Raw genomic sequence first — 16943 nt, 5'->3', positions numbered from 1 at the left:
ACTGACCTATCCATCACGCAGAAGAAGCTGTTACATTTCACCACCAACTCAGTCGGTAATGAAAGAAGGGGAATTAACAGATACAGGTGCAGACTAGCCCCAAATCACCACGTCCTCGTCAACCACTACGAGAAGGGACGATTGCGACACTAATTCCCCCCAAGAGTTTCCCCAGTACAAGGAATGAGCCAAGCCATCTTCCCCTGACGACATTGCAGTGTTCCATTCTACGGTCATGAAAGTGTGCAAAGAGTTTGGTCTTCTCGCCTCTGAGGATGAGCATGAATGCTTGTTAATAGACCACAGGGTAAAAGAAGAAAGGCAGTGGTCTCAATTCCCATCCTTGTCTTGCAAGAAGTGCTAAAAACAATAAAGTAACCATTCACAGTTCCAATGGTGAAAGGCCGTCTAAACCAGAGAATCCTCCAAAATATCTCTGCTCCCAACCATCTCCAGAGTCAGTTGTCTCAGCAGCTGCAAGCCGGAAAGCTAAATCCAAAAAACAAAAATGCGCTATACCAGCAGACAATGAAACACAAAAGCAGAACGCTCTTGGGAAGAAGGTCTTAACAATTGGAGCCACGACACTTAAAGCGGCTAACTCCCTAGTCATCATAGCAAGGTGGAAGCTCAGTGAGGCCGTGTCAAGGAGTAAGTGTTTGATTGAAAGCAGTTCAACTGACAGGAAGGTTTGGCTACGCATTTCTTTGATAGACTGGTGAATTCTGGCACTAAGAGCCACACCACCCCCTTTGGTGAAAGTTCTGTCTTTTCCTGAAGATGATGTAACCCTCTGGGATAGCTAGTGAGATAGCTGGTGGCTGCATGCAGCCAAGTTTCCGTGACGGCTAGTAAGTCAAGTTGGTTAGAGGTGATGAGATCGATGTCAAGGGCATGAGCTAGTAGTGATCTGGCATTGATTAGCCCACCTAGGATGTTTGCTGGTGTATGTTTGGTGTTTGCTATAGAGGCATTCGTGTTATCGTTTGGTTCACTTTGGCAGGTCACATACACAGTGGCTTCATTACATGTATTCGTGCCGGGCACATACATTGAGGCTTCATTTGGTTCACTTAGACAGGGCACATACATTGAGGCTTCATTGGATACCTTTGGGCAAGGTGTGAGCAGAACGGCAGCAAAAGGTGTAGTTGAGTGGGGGGTATCCTGTGTGATAACACTGGATGTGTGCTCATCCAAGGTGTTAAGTGTTTGGGGGTTAGACATGGGCTCTGTAGTAAGTGTGGGCTGTGGCTGTCATTGTGGTAGGGTTGTCCATATGATGCACATTTTTTAGGTTTGGTAAGGGCAGAGAGTATTTGCAAAGGCTCGCCAGTGTCTGTGTGATGCAGCCTGATGGATGTGTGTCAGAGTGCCTAAGAGGATACAGTTGGACGCAGGGGGTTGAACGATGGCAGTTTGTAGTGATAGGCGGAAATTTAGTTCCTTAAAGGTGTGATGGTTCTGCAGAGCTGCTTCGATCACACTCGTAATACATTTTTGGCTTTGCTGTGGTGCACAGGGTGGTAGCGCATCAGGTAGGAAGCTGGTGGGTGGTATGCTGAAAGGGCCAGATAGCCGTGTGGACATTTGCAGCAATGGGATTGTGATTTTCTTACTCCAATGTCTCGCAGCTTGGTCGGGCTGTGTGACAGGCTCCGGGCCCCCAGTGGCCTGACTGGGCCAGGCAGGAAGTGTTCTTGTGAGTGGGCCTTTGGAGGGGGCCGGCACTCCTCCATAGGTCCATTTGCAGGCAGCTGGGGCCAATCGGTGATGATGAAAGTGGGCACACTTGGCCCAAATCATTTTATTGGCAACAGTGGTAGCAATTCTGGTAAGGAGCTCGTTCTCCTTGCTCTAATTACAGGGCCATGCAGTGCAAGCTCGGGGGGGGGGGGGGATACCCCTGCAGATGTATGACTGGGCGGGCTGGCAGGCACAACAGTGCTTACCTTCGGTGCTGGCCGAGTGGCATTTTCCGGTGTTTCAGGCTTGGTGCAGCATGTAGTGTCTTCAGTGGTTGCTGCAAGCCGGTGACTGATAGTAAAGTGGACGAAATATGTCTATTGAATATATTTCAAGGATGAAAGACAGTTGGATATGCATCAAAGCACCAAACGCTCACATACCCATCCATCCAGGGCACCGGAAATACCTCCAATTTGTGGTCATAAAGTCACACTACCAGTTCATGGTCCTACAATTCGGCATGAAATCGACTCCACGCAACTGGCTGGTACGATGCCCATCCAGGAAGGGAGCGCAGGCGTCAATAGCAGCAACAGTAGACCTATTGCAAACATTAGGTTTCGCTATCAACTACAAGAAATTGTTCTTGCGACCGTCCAGGAGGCTCAAATTCCTGAGAGCGAATTCTGCACCCAGGACCTAAGGGTGCATCCCTCCAGCGACTGACTAAACAACCTTGCCTGCCCTGCTGAAAACATTAATGCCGAACAAGGTAAAACAGTGTGTCAGTGCATGCAACTACTTGGAACAATGGCGTTGTGCATACCACTGGTCCCGCACTGCAGGCTTCATATGAGACTGCTACAAGAGTTCCTGGCAGCAAACTGGTCGCAGACCACCAGGATTATGGGGAGGACAAGGTACAGATTCCCCCCTCAAGCTGAACTCACAGCTCCAGTGGTGGGCAGCCAAAGCCAATGTCTGCAAGGGGAAGGCATTTCAGGACTCAACATCCGACAAAACGCTAGTTACTGATGCCTTCCTCCAGGGGTGGGGCACCCACATGGACCAACTGCACATCAAGGGGCTATGGACGCACCAGGAAACGTTCCAACATATAAATGTACTCTAACTCAGAGCGGTTTCATGGGCACTCAAGTCTTTCCTCCCGATACTACAAAACCAAACGGTCAAAGTCCTCACAGACACCACCACAATGTATTTATTACCTGTGAAATCAGGGAGGAACAAGATCCAAGACATTGTCCAAGGAAGCTCAATATATATGGCACCGGGCCATTGCATACGGGATCAGCATTCCGGCATTCCACCTACCGCAGATCCAGAATCCGATGGCGGACAGCCTCAGTAGGCAAATGTCCCAAACCCACGAATGGGAACTCGACTCGGCGGCACTGCAATCACTGTTCGAACGCTGGGGTCAGCCAATGGTAGACCTATTCACTACAATCCACAGCAAGAAGTGTGGCAGGTATGCCAGCAGTAGGCTCCAATACATATTTGCTTTTCCGTGGGACGGCCTCTTAGCATACATGCTCCCGACATTCCCAATCCTGCTTAGAACGATGCAATCAATCAAGCGGCACTCCTGCAAAGTGATTCTTATTGCACTACACTCGCCCGAAGGACCTGGTACTTCAACATAGCCAAGCTCTCCCGAGACAAACCCATCTTGCTCAGTAATCGACCGGACATCATAAAGCAGGGCAAAGGGACAATTCTGCACCACTTTGAGGAATTCGGAAGTCTAAACATATTTAAAGAATGTAGACAGGTTCTGGTTCTGGCAGCGGCTAGGGTTCCTGTCACTAACAAATCATACCGCCTAAAGTGGGAGTGATTTTGCAAATGGTGTAAAACCCAATGCCAACAACACCAGAAAGGACTGAATCTGTTCCGGGTGACACCAGAGCAAGTGCTGCCATACCTTCTAGGCCTGGCCAAACGGGGCCTTGCTCACATCTCCATCAAGGTGCACTTGGTGACCATCTCAAGGTACACCAGGCGGGAGAAAGGTGTCTACTTCTATGGACGCAGACTCAAAGTATTTCAGGCCTTTTCAGTAGTTTTCCACCAGTAAGCAGATATCACCAGAATGGGGCCTCAACACTGCTCTCAGGGCTCATGAAGAAACTGTTTGAACCTATGTCCTCTGCACCTCTACTATCCCTGTCCTGGAAAGTCGCCTTTCTGGTGGCTATTAAGTCAGCTAGGAGGGTGTCGGAGATGCAGGCTTTAGTAACCAACCAGGCATACTAACGGTTCCAAAAATACAGGGTACTTCTCATGACAAATCCGCAATTCTTTCCCAAAGTGCCCATGGAATTCCACAAAAATTCCACAATATCCTTGCCAGTTTTCTGTAGCAAGCCCTCGTCGCCGGCCGAGGTAGCATTACACTCGCTCGACCTCAAGCGAGCGTTAAAATACTACCTTGACAGGACACAGTCCTTCAAGAACTCAATGCAACTTTTCATAGCGTATGACCCGACAAATTAATGCAATGCTCTATCCAAACAAAGCCCTGCAAGGTGGATCTCGTCAGGGATTGTCTTCTGCCACAAGTCAGCAGGGAAGCCCCTGCACGCTCTCCCACATGCACATTCAACACAAGCTAGAGCGGCTTCTGCAGCATGGTGGTCGGGGCTCTCGGTCATGGACATCTGCTAAGCAGCAACCTGGTCAGTGCCACATACCTTCACAAGGCAGTACTGCCTGGAGAAGCAGCATGCGGAAGAAGTGCGGACAGGGAGAGCAGTCCTGCAAAGCCAAGGTATGATCCTATGGATTGGCGGTAAGGTGTGCGGGTGCAGGTTTTTTCCCTGTATACACCACCAATGTCCATATACTCCTACATAGTCGATTCACAGCATGTGAATCTATGAAATATCCAATGCTAGAGAAGAACGTTTCTAACCTCGAACTCCTGTTCTCCAGCATTGGCATCTTTCATAGATTCACATGTGCCCTCCTTCCACCCAGTCAGGTAAAACCACTCGCACCCCGGGACATCTGGTACCATGGGGTCAGAATCTGAGGGAAAAGGGGAGGGTCTAGTCTAGAGCTACTCTAGGTCCCATTGGTAGGGACCAAAAATACCCATAACAAGAGGGTTGGGCTACAAAATGTTTCCTCTTGCCTATTCTGAGGGGAATCAAAAAGTAACCAAGGATTCCCAGCCTGAGGACAGGGAATATTCAAAGCACGCAAATCTGTGAAAGATACCAATGCTGTAGAACAGGAGTTACAGGTAAAAACGCGTTCTCCTTACTAGTGACAAGCATACCCCTGGTGCCCATGAGGAATGAAAGAGCCAAAAAGAAACATTAGCACACCAGAATGCTTACTTTGAATTTTTTTGTGGTTGCATATATTTCCAGATGGATCCCATATGGGCAATGCATGGCAGAGGATGGGTTATGGTTGCTTTAAACATAACTAGACATTGTCTATTTTTAGGTTTTGCTTCACAAACACAACTTCATTTTAGACCTGTGTTCTTTCAGTGAATTTTCTGAGATTTTTATAACCGACAGGGGCCCTAAGCCCCATCGCCTGATGTTTTTCCATGGAGTATATATTGTAAGGGCTGAGTGTTCAACAGATGACTCAAAACCAGTATGAGGGTTCTAGGTATTGAGTGCGGCATCAGCTTCATAATTGTACAACAACCAGTGGTGGAGTTAGAATCTTTATTTCTTCTTTCTTGACATGTGTCTTTCTTGGTCTTCAGGTCCTCTAAGAGGTCCTTCCAGATGGCTACTAGGTGCCAACAACTTCCTGGTGACGCCCATGTCATCTGATGGGGGCCAGGCTTCAGATCTACACAAACAGATGGATCCCAGGGAACTTGTAATGAAACCATCAACTTGACTAAATGGGCTTTTCCCCTAGGCTCTAAACTTTGCTAGGGCCCTTCTCCATTAGCTTCGAAATGTCCTCCTAATCTGGATCTTAAAGTACTTTACACTCTCCTTCTCCTATTCTCTTGACCTCCCTCTAACCACTTCCACCAGTCTCCTTGCTCAACAAACACAACAATCTGCTAACTCCTACAGCACCCGCTTAATCGGCCTTGTTTTTATACTACCACGGGAAGGGTAATTGGGCTTCTGATTGAGGGAAAATGAGTGGAATCTTGGGAAAAATTAATAGTGCGCCCATCGTTTGGTGGAACAGTGACCAAACTATAAATTGCCCAGGTATGCTTAATTGTAATGCAGGCCACTTCGCATCTCTGTGAATGGAGGAATGGGTAGCTCACCCTCAATGGCTACACATCTCCGGAATGGTGCTGCTTGGGAAGAACAGCAAGTCTGTGTGCAATTCTCTGCCCCTTTGAACTGAGCATTTCAAGCGTGTGGTGCACTTTGGTAAGTAAGCTCATGCTCTGTTCTTCGAATGTCCCCCATCGCTGAAGTTCACATGCAGAACCCTGGAAAGAGGGGTTTGCATTTTGCCTTTTACATTGCTCATCAAATTTCCTCTTTCTGATTGCAAGTGATATTCTAGAGACCCTGGAGCGGATCACCGGTCCATCTTTGGCTAAAAGTATAAAGCTAGGGATGGGTTGAAGGCCTTGGAAGATCCCATCTATATTACCTCAGGGCCAGCGTTGTGGAGTTGGAGGCAGTCCACAGGCTCCCAGGTCTCCCAAATTTCATCCCCTAACCTCAAGTGTGACTTCTATGCAATAAACATATATGTGAGGGCATATTCCAGAATCTTCCCTAACCTCTATATGGTATAAGACTCTTGAGATGTAGTAACTTACAAAGACTAAAAGTCTACAGAAAGACACCAACCAAATGCACCAATTGTGCATATTAGAAACATGTCGAGGCACTACAGCAACACCTCAAATTCCAGGATGACCTCAACACTAACTTTTCAGTGGTGCCCAGGGTAAACCAAGTGCCTGGGCCTACCCAGTGGCAGGTCAGCCATTTATAACAGCCATTATTAAAATATTACGAGTATATTCGGATAATAGTGTGCATTCTAAATGTGCTCAATAATATTTATGAATAATCCAATCCTCCATTCTGAATAAACGCCCACAACCAGCAGCCCATTAAAAATTGCTGCCAGATTTCACTATTGCAATGTTTGGTCTTGCAAGGCTGCCAAATAAAGTAACTGATTCCCAGAACATGCATAACTGAATTATATTCTGAAACCGGACGTGCCACAACACACTCACACCGACACTGGGTTCCTGATAAGAGTTTTTGGTTTTTAACTTCCTACTATCTCAATTGGAATTGAGGTTTTGTGGTAAACCAACCAAAATCATGAAATAATGTATTCTGTGTAGGTATTAATTATGTGACTAATCTGTGGATGTTGTCCCTTCTCCCCTAGGTGGAGACCTTTCCCATGGGGCCACGGTGGTGCATCCACAGTACAATAGTCGCCCTGGAGGCAGTGCACAGGGGGAGTATCGCATGGGAGAGGAAGCCCCTTATGGGATTAGGGTCGACCATCCCCTGAGAACGTGATATATCTCTGCTTTGTTAACCCCCCCCCCTTTCCCAAAGCCAAACTCTCCTTCCCTTTTTACAACCAGTGCCAATATCTGCTATTGTAAAGTCGGCCAACCTAGTATGTTAGAACTGACTGAGGTATCAGAGAACATAATTGGCTTTCCATGTAGTTCCAATACCAGTACTGCGAAGTAGATGACCAGCAGTATGAAGATCACGCCAGAGAACCGAAGTGAACAGTCCACTTTCTCACGGCACTCTATTGGTCAAACGCAATACAAAATAGCATATATAAACCAACATGGAGAGCGCCATCCTCCGAGGAGGAAACCCGGGAGACGCCTCCCCGGCGAACAGGGAAGCGCACCAGGAGGCGCAATGCACATAGGCGAATGGGAGCACGGAGGTAGTCCAGGACGAATGAACTATGCTGACTGCTAGCCAAAAAACCTTCAGGGCATTCCAGAGCAACCACCACCGAGATTATATACCAGAATGCGGCTCGAGACAGGAACCGCAGCCCGTGAAAGAAGGAGTAACCGGTAGAGCCGTTGCCAAACCAAAAATGCACCCGAACGCTACCGGAGTCTCACAGCGGAGCACCTCCGATCAGAAGACACAAACCCCACAAACAAGCATGTGGGCAGACAGAGGTGCTAGAGGTCAGTGAGGAATTGGAGAACAACTACAAAGAACGAGATAAGAGGGATAAGGACCCTGAGAGTAACAGAGGGAAAGAAAATTGTATCCTTGTCAGGAGAATAAACCAAGCAGGCAAGAGACATTATTGATAGTCTGGGACCCACACCCATATGAGAGCAAGAGAATAAGAGACTCTGGACCCTGAGAGAAACACATAGTCCAGACAGAAGTATATGCTTAGTAGAGGCGTAAACCAAGCTATTTTAATACTGCATTGTGCGTGGGGGCCCTGCACCCATATGAGAACAAGCTAATAAGAGGTTCTGGGTCCCTGAAAGCAAAAGCGCCAGGCAATTTCCCCCCCGCATATATGTTACAAGTGACCTTCACAATTCGGTCAATTGTGAAAAGGTCAACTGTAATGCGAACAGTTGTAAAACGAACAATTCGTATTCAACCATGAAGGTCTAAGAATAAGGTGAAGTTCATTCAAGAGAGTACAGGGTCTGGGACCCAAGGTGATAAAATGACGAGATTAACAGGGAATGTCTGTAATACATTCCTGGGATGTGTTTGGCAGGAGAGTGAACCAGACAAACCCTGCATGAACAAAGAAGCTGTTCACAGTAAACATGCAAACTTTTGTTGTGCATCATGGGGGAAAGATTGAAAAGTCCAGCGAAATCGAGACAGATCCCCTGGCTGACTGAAGGCGGTGCTTTCTTTTTACAAAGTAAAGTAAACCACATAAGGAGGAGACAAGGGCCTAACATGTCAAGTAAAGTAGAACAAGAAGGCATCCAGGGGGAAGGAGCCAATCCCTCATCTTTGGAATGTTACATGGTGGAAATGGAATACTTGTTTCAGTTTCTTGACAACTCGATACATTGGGAAATTTCTGTTGGCAAAGAACTGTCATCATCACTTTAGTTATGAATATAGCGTCCATGCACATTAGGTTTACGTTACTAGTGTTAGGGACAGAAACAGGCTTTTTGGACACACACACCAGTGACTATTTATTTGACATTCTGACATTTGCTTCGATTCCTTTGAGGCAGGGAATCCCCTCTTAGCTTTAGGGACAGAGAGGTCTTTTGTACTACCCTTTTACTGGTTAATAAAAGTTTATAACCCAAACAATGCACCTTTTTGCCCGAGCCTTACTTCTGCACCTTTACAATTAATACAAATAAAAAGTGGGGGTTTACCTTTAAAAGCCCCCTTTAGACCAGTCAGAATTGACAATAGAGTGCCTGCAGTGATATGGCACTGCTGGCGGCACTTATCTAGACATGCTGGTAATGTGGTTCGACACATGGTGCAGATTTCTTTCCGTTACTCTGATTGGCCGAGGTGACTCCCTCGATCTTGTTTGGTGTCTTGGGTATAATTTCGGGTTTTTAAAGGCCAAGTGCATCCGTTATATCTGCTGCAGATTTATTTGTACCAGCTACTCAGTAGTTTTGTTGAGAGTGCTTCATTCCTGATATTACTTTGGGGGATCGGTCGGAAGGATCTATGTGGCCTGGAACACTCCAACCTCTGCACCCTTGGGCCAAAGTAAATCTATCTTGAGATAATATCATTGGCCCTAGGTCAGCGCAAGAGTACACTTCAGAATCCTAATCCTCCACACAATGACACCCACATCAAAGACTGTCCCAACCCCACAATGATGACCCTTCCAGTGCTTTAGGCAAGTGAGATCGCAACCCCTTGCACGTACCCTTCTTTGAGACATCTCCATCATGGCAATCAACAGTCACCATTTAGAGACGCACATCAGTGGTTTAGACAAAGGTAAAATCAGCTTTTAAGCAAACCTGCCGAATCAGATCACTTTCAGAATTGTGTGGAACTCTGTCGGACATGCACACCGATTTTGTGTTGCAGCACTTCACAAACCCTATAAATAAATGTGTTACGCCTTGGCATATACAGCACAGCCAGCTGCCACTACCCATAGAACTAGGGACTTCAGATTTCAGTCAGGTATGCAATTAGAAATATCTAGGGGACCATTGTATAGCTACGAGTTTATTCATTTTATAACCTATTTCATACACTATTCAAACGTATTCACAGCATAGACATCATTTAGGAGTAACAGCTGCTGCCCACGAGCCTCAGATTCGTAACCCTGCGACATTGCGTGTGGCCCTTTGCGGCCCAGTCAATGAGATTTCAGGACCAAGTCCCAGACAGGGAGTGGAGATAAAAGCAATCTTTAGACCAGCATTTTTATAGTGATAACACTGAGGGAAAGCACGCTATCAATCACCCATCATTTTAATTTTTTTTGTTCCACATCCATCGCCTCTGAACATTACATCACACACCACACTAATTTAATATGTGGTGCCGATCCCTGGAGCTCCCCTTCATGAAGTGCATGACTGGAGATTACAGCAAAACAACGTGTAAGTGAAAACATGTTTTCACTGTACCCGTTGACCGGTTGCAAGTTTGACTAGTGGAATTTGGAGTCTTCAGGGACTCTAGGAATAATACTGAAATAAGGTCAAAGCATTCTTAGGCACCTGTGATACAGTCAGAGACATGTCTTGGAGAGGCGGTGTAGGGTTGATGCTGTAAAGGCCCTAAAAATTTGAATTCTAATTAACACATTAACTGACAACTATATAAGGTTTCCTTTGCAGCAGAAACTATGACAAATTCAGCATTTCCGTTAAATGAAATCAGCAATATCCCCAGTAGGTTACTTAGATACCCAAATAACTTTTTTAAAACTGCCTCTCAAGCTGGCAAATTAGACAGCTAAATAAGGTGTTACTAGGTATTTCCAATCTTAACGAGCCCCTACTCTTGCCTTCCCACAAGCCTTCTCAGCCTTTGCTTACACCCAACCTCCTCTCCTCTCCATCCATTCATCCTTACGCTGTGCAGAACTGTGATGGACAACCTCTTATTCTTCTGCTGACCTTGCTTTACTTTCCTCTTTAAACTCATCCTGTGACTCTTCCTTGCTAACTAATGAATATTATTTCCCCCTTCTCCCGTTCCCTCCTCAACTGCTCCACCTCCTCAATCGTATCCTATCCCTCTCCCTTACATGGCCCTCTGTTACGCTCCTTCTTCAAACTACCCTCCTGTTGCCCTGTTCTACCTCTCTCTTCTTACTTGGAATCATTCAAGCCCCTCTCTGAATCAGACACGGGTTTCTATTTATCTTGAGCTCACCCTACCACCTCCCCTCTTGATCCCCTACCATCTCAGCTTATTCCCAAAGTGTATCCTCTTGTACTCCTGTTTCTAACTTTCTCTTCTCTTCTCTCTCTCTCTCTCTCTCTACAGCTATTTTCCCCTTCTGTCCTCAGGCATGCTGTCATTCTTCCAATCCCAAGGAAACCTTCTCTTGACCCATCTCTTCCTGCTAACTTTAGTCTCATCTCCTTTTTCAGCCCGAAAATGTCAAACAGGTTATCCGCACCCATGTTCATTCCTATCTTGATCAACACTCCCTTCCACTGCACATATCAAGCTTTCATCCTCCTCGTGCTACATAAGCTGCTCTTAGGGTTTTTAACTCGCATATAACCACTCATAACTCTTAATTATCTTGAATTCTTATTCTTCTTGATCTATCAACTGCATTCAACACTGTTGACCACAATACACTTCTTTCTATCCTCTCCTTTGTGGGCTTTTCCAGTTCCATTCTCCAATGGTTCAATGATGCCTATTTGGTCATTCTTTCTCTATTTCCTGCTCCGGACATCAGTCTTCCTCTTTTCCCCCTCCTAATTGGTTTCCCCACCACAAACTAACCCCCGCCCCCCCAAGATTGGTTTTAGGGCCTCTCCCTTTTCCCTCTGCATACTTCAGCTCTCTGATCTGTTGCTTCCACATTTTATCTATCTTCCTATTGCTATGCCAACCCCTGCCCCCTCAGCAGATTTTGGTCTCTCTTTTTCTACATTCTCTCCATGCTAAAATCTCTGCCGGTCTTCTTCTAAAACCAAGATCCTCTTCCCTGCCTCTTCTGTACCCCTTCCTCTACCTCTCCCCTGCAAGCCCCCCCCCATCCCATCGATTCTACCTTTGTGAGCAATTTTGGCAAATCTTTAACTCCCCTCAAATTTCTAACATTTCTCATTCCCCTCATCGGCAACTATTTAAGATTCGTAAGGCTGCCTCTTCTCTTTTGAACCCGTACCTGGACTATAACTCTGCCATATTTATTGGCCTTCCTGTGTATCAACTTGTTCCTCTACATTCTACTTTTAAAGCTTCTATTTGTTCCCTCTTCTGCCTGTTACTTCCCATCCCGATTTGCTCCTCACTACACTACATTTCCTGGCTCTCATTCTAATCTTGGGTACTCTTGACTTTCTATGTATTGTCTCTGTATGTATACACAGACTTGCAACCCCTCCCCCCCTAAACATTCTTCATTACTCAATCTCTATATCCTTTCTCCTTCACTCCATTCCCAAGGCAGATTTCTGCATGCTACCCCCAAACCACTGTGACCTCAATCTTGCTTCCGATTATTCTCGCTCCTAGTCCCCTTCACATTAGATCTAAACCTTCTTTCACTCTTCTCTGAAAACACTTTTTTTTCCATCCTAAGTCCTTGTACATTTATATTGTTGATTCAGAATTGTGTATCATCTTTTTATGTATCTCTTTGGTGAAAGCTCTTAATTGTATTGTATTTTATTGTACTTGTAATTTGTATAGGGACAATGTTACCATTGTTATAGTTTCAATGCACTGTTAGTGGGAATGCCCTTAGAGGAGCGAAGTCCAGAGTGTTGAAGGTCCTGGGGCACGATTATGATGCGTGTGTTCATTTGACCGAAAAACACTTAGCTGGGCTGGCCAGGTTCCAGTAGAAAAGCGCAATCCATGTAGTCAGGCAAGTGGATGGGTGCCGAGAAAAATGAGGGGGAGGGGCGTCAGTGCTAGTGACTCGCTATGTGTTCAGCGTGCCCAAAATTATCATAGGACTGCGCTGCATTCTGTGTCAAGAGGTGTTGAGGCGTAGTCGGGTCTAGGTAGGCCGAGAATGTATATGTATATGAACAGCACAATCACATATTTCGTCGTAGTCCTTGCTGTATACTGATGTGTGTGGTTAGCCGTGCCTGCGGCCAGTGTAGTGGTGTTTTATACATACCATTGCCTCCAAATGTTAGGGCGGCCCGGTCAGGTATTTGGCTTCTTATATTGGCTCTTGCGGCTGTGGAAGAAGCGGTTGTCAGCAGACAAGTCTATGTTCCAACTAATCTCCACTGGAGGTCAGATTATTCAATGTGCGTTAGGTGTTCAAATGCAGTGGAGGGGCCGGTGGTTCTATCTCAACTGGTGTGCTTCTAGTACTATTGTTGTGATTATCCAATTTTTTGTCCATTTGCCTGGTGCAGTTGTTCTTTAATTCTGTGACATTACACGTGGGAATTCTGCAAATGAGCTAGTGGCGCTTTGAGAAAAGACAGAGTTGTGATAGGTGTATCAGAGTGTGTGTGATCCGGGCTACCACGAACACAGTCAGCCCCGTCAGGTGTTTAAAGTGAAAAGGGTCAGAGATGCCATGAACGCAACCAGCACAGCCTGAGGAGACAGTTGATATACTTCGGGTTAATTGGGTTTTCTGGATAGAGTGGTAAAGAGACAGGTTTTTATGGCTTTTTTTGAAGGAGGGGTAGTTTTCGGTACAGCGGATGTGTAGTGGAAAAATGTTCCAGATGGTGGATGCTAGGATAGAGAAAGCTGAGGCGCCAACTCTAGTGGAGTTGTGCAGTGGGATAGCCAGGAGTAGAGCAGAGAATGATCAGAGGTTTCTGGGGAGCTGGTAGTGGGTGATTTTTTTAATGAACTCAGTCCCACCTGAGTCCCAAGTGATGGAGAGCTCGGTGTGTGATGCACATGGCTTTGAATGTTGCTCTTAGGCTAACTGGGAGCCAATGGAGGACTCTGAGTGCAGGGGTGATGTGTTCTCTGGACGAGAGGGCGAGGAGCAGTCTGGCTGCCGATTTTTGGATACTTTGAAGCTTCATTAGCTGGCATGCTGGGCCGCCGAGATAGAGGGAGTTTGCGTAGTCCAGGCGGGAGATCACAATGGGCAGTATAGCAGAAACATTTTCAGGGTAGGTGAGGTACGGAAAGATTTGCTGTAGGATGCTTAGGTGGAAGTAGCAGGTTGATGTGCTTGTAGTGGGAAAGGTGTGTTTCCATGGTGCATCCGAGATTTCTGACATTGGTGGAGGGGACAGGTGGGGCTCCTGGGGTAGGCAGACACTGTAGAGGTTGTTGGATCAGAGCAGTTTTGCCACATACGAGGATCTTGGATTTGCCCGGATTGAGGATTAGGTAGTTGTTAGTCATCCAGTTGTTGATCTCTAAGAGACAAGAGGTGAGGTCTGGGAGTGGCGAGGCTTGGTTTTGGGGGATTTTGAAAATGATCTGCGTATCGTCTGTGTAGTTGCAGCAGGTATGGTTGTGTGAGCGGATGAGGGCTGGCAGACGGCTAAGGTAGGGGTTAAAGAGAAGTGGTGAGAGGGATACTCCTTGCGATACCACTTTTGTCACTGTGTTTGGGGCAGGACTATTTGGGAGTGCTTGGAGATGAAAGAGGTGATCCAATTAAGGGCAGAGTCTTCGATGCATACGTCGAGGAGCCTGTTCCTCATTATCGTGTGGTTGTTTGTGTCAAAGAACACGACAGATCCAGGAGGATAAGTGTGGCACCCCCTTCTGAGTCGGTGGTTCTTTTTAGGTCATCACAGATGGAGACCAGAGAAGATTCCTTTCCACAGTGGGGTCGGAACCCCGATAGGGCAGGGTTAAGGAGATTGTTGGCTTCTGTGAAGGGGCCAAGTTGCTTATATGCTTCGTGGTCAATTAGTTTGTCAATGAAGTGGGTGTTGGCGATTGGGCAGTAGTTAGATGGGGAGAGAGGGTCGAGGCAGAGGTTTTTCAGGAGCGGTTTTACCTGAGAGGTTTTGAAGGCCTCTAGGAAGATGCCTGATTTGAGCGAGTTATTTAGGATTGAGCGAGCTACGCTGCCAGCCAAAGTTGATGAGTATCTTTTTCAGAAAAGGGGCGAGGGCATGGGTCTCCAGACGAGCCCGAGGGTTGACGAAGTGCTAGTACGTTGCAACAGTCAGTCAGAGAAAGGGGGCAGAAAGGTGAGAAGGTGGGCGTGGGGCAGGGGGGTTGGATTCTGGATGGTGTCCAGGTGTGGGTGGCAGTATCAGAGCTAGTTTTGAGGTTATGCTGTGGTGTCTTTCAAGCACCACATTATGAAAGAGGTCTGAGAGCTCATCGCAGAGAGCTTGTGAGTTCGCAGAGGTTATACAGCTGTGGGAATTGAATTCCCATTGGATTTTGTGGAGTTCACTGCATGGGTTTTTGGAGTTGGTAATTCTGTTCCCATAATGTTTTTTTATTTTTTTAGATTTCTTGATTTCATACAAGCATGCCCTGTTCCGTCTTGCAAGCACTGTTTTATTAAGGGTGGTGGGGGTTGTCCTCCAGGCTCGTTCCAGGCAATGCTTGAGGGTTTTGAACACTTTAAGGGCAGGGGTGTACCACTTTTGGTGTGTGGTTGATCATCGTGTGGGGCGACAGGACATTGTGGGGTGGGTTATAGTTTCACTGAGCTAATGGTCAAAGAGATAGATGGAGGGCTGTCAACAAATAAATACAGACATGTGCATGCACAATCTCCGAGATTTACTTTGCGAAGACTGGGTCTGCAGAGACATGAAGATACAAGCAAGCTTTGTTCAAGTGGATTGTTTTGTCTCAATGCATTCACAAGTCAAAATCTCCATAAATGAAGAGCATACACCACAGGGGTGCACAACAAAACCCAGATGGACAGAAAACAAGACATTAGAAACGTGTTTTGTGAGGAAATAACCCGACATTATTCGTCCCACAAGAATATGTTGGCATCAATCAAAACAACCAAGTCCACGTCCAGAAGTCATCTGTTTTACGAAAGTGGTTTGTGATGTTATTAGGATCAAAGGGGATGTGATGCCACTTCCTTTGATGTCATCAGAGAAGGAGGGTCAAAGGGCGCATGATGCCACTTTTCTCATTTCTGCTACCCCAGAAATGTTGGTGAAAGATGGCGACATGGCTATTACAAGCATGCTGTCAAATGTTGGCTCTAATTCAAACTGCAGTTGTCTCCTCTTACCTGATACAGAGAGCCGGGCCCCGTTGCTCTGCCGGGTCTCCCCACTGTATTTGTGTTTGGTGATACACCGATATGTAGACAAGGCATCTTCTTTTTGGACGTCCAATATGTACAAACCTCCGTAGAAAGTAATAAAAAACCTATTTTCTGTAGAAAAGGATATAAGGAAAAAAAAAGTTTATGTATGTGTGAAAGAAAGGAGCAATTAAAAATGACAAAACGGATCCATAATCTAGGTTTGTGGGAATGCCGATTTGTCTATAAAGACTTGCACACAGTAAAGTTATGGATTTAATATAAAAACCGGACCACACATCCATAGTAGAACACTCCGCAAAGGCGGCTTGAATTAAGCATCAGCATTCCAGGTGAGTGCGCAAGCCAATCAGCTCGCTCGAAACATCATCTGAAACTAATCTCAGACTGCATTCGAAGCATGCAGGGTGCTTTACACCACTACCACTACCACCTTTTTTTCTTTGCTACCCTGCCCAAACGCTTCCTGTTCTTTCCCAACCCAGCCCAGCCAACTGGCAAACAGCACTCCTCCACCAACCTCCAGAATTACCCATTTGCCACTGCTGCTCTCCAGCCGCTGCACCCCACCCGGAGCAGGATCACCCTGGAAATGAACTTCCTTTATTTTTTTTCCATGTCAGCCATTTTGGTTTGCAGTTTTGTGTTAACCTGTGAAGCTACTTGTGCGTCGTTTCATAACTTTAATAAAAAAAAGATATTGGCATGCTGGGGCCTGGCACCGGCGTATTAATAGCCAATAATACCATTTCCTGTAGGCTTCACCAGACAGTAACTCCCAGGGCCCAGCGTTAAGGCGCTCACTTCGATTCAGCCTATAACTTGGCCCAAAGGCCTTTGCTGGCCAGGTAAACCCAGGGGAAAGGGAATCATTGTCTAAATAACGCACC

The 16943-nt window shown here is 46.3% G+C and overlaps 1 protein-coding gene across 3 annotated transcripts in view; it reads right to left on the bottom strand.

Annotated features, from left to right (window-relative positions):
* DSCAML1 (DS cell adhesion molecule like 1) overlaps positions 1-16943 on the bottom strand; it is an 866449-nt gene that overhangs the window by 365429 nt on the left and 484077 nt on the right. For all 3 annotated transcript variants that reach the window (XM_069614464.1, XM_069614465.1, XM_069614463.1), the window contains exon 4: positions 16018-16164. In XM_069614464.1, the coding sequence (XP_069470565.1) occupies positions 16018-16164 (147 nt within the window). The remainder of the gene's footprint in view (positions 1-16017; positions 16165-16943) is intronic.

This window comes from Ambystoma mexicanum, chromosome 9 (genome assembly GCF_040938575.1).
Source record: "Ambystoma mexicanum isolate Mex_15411 chromosome 9, UKY_AmexF1_1, whole genome shotgun sequence".
NCBI lineage: Eukaryota > Metazoa > Chordata > Amphibia > Caudata > Ambystomatidae > Ambystoma > Ambystoma mexicanum.
The sequence above is the reverse complement of the archived record's forward strand: the minus strand, read 5'-3'. Positions and strand labels throughout refer to the sequence as shown.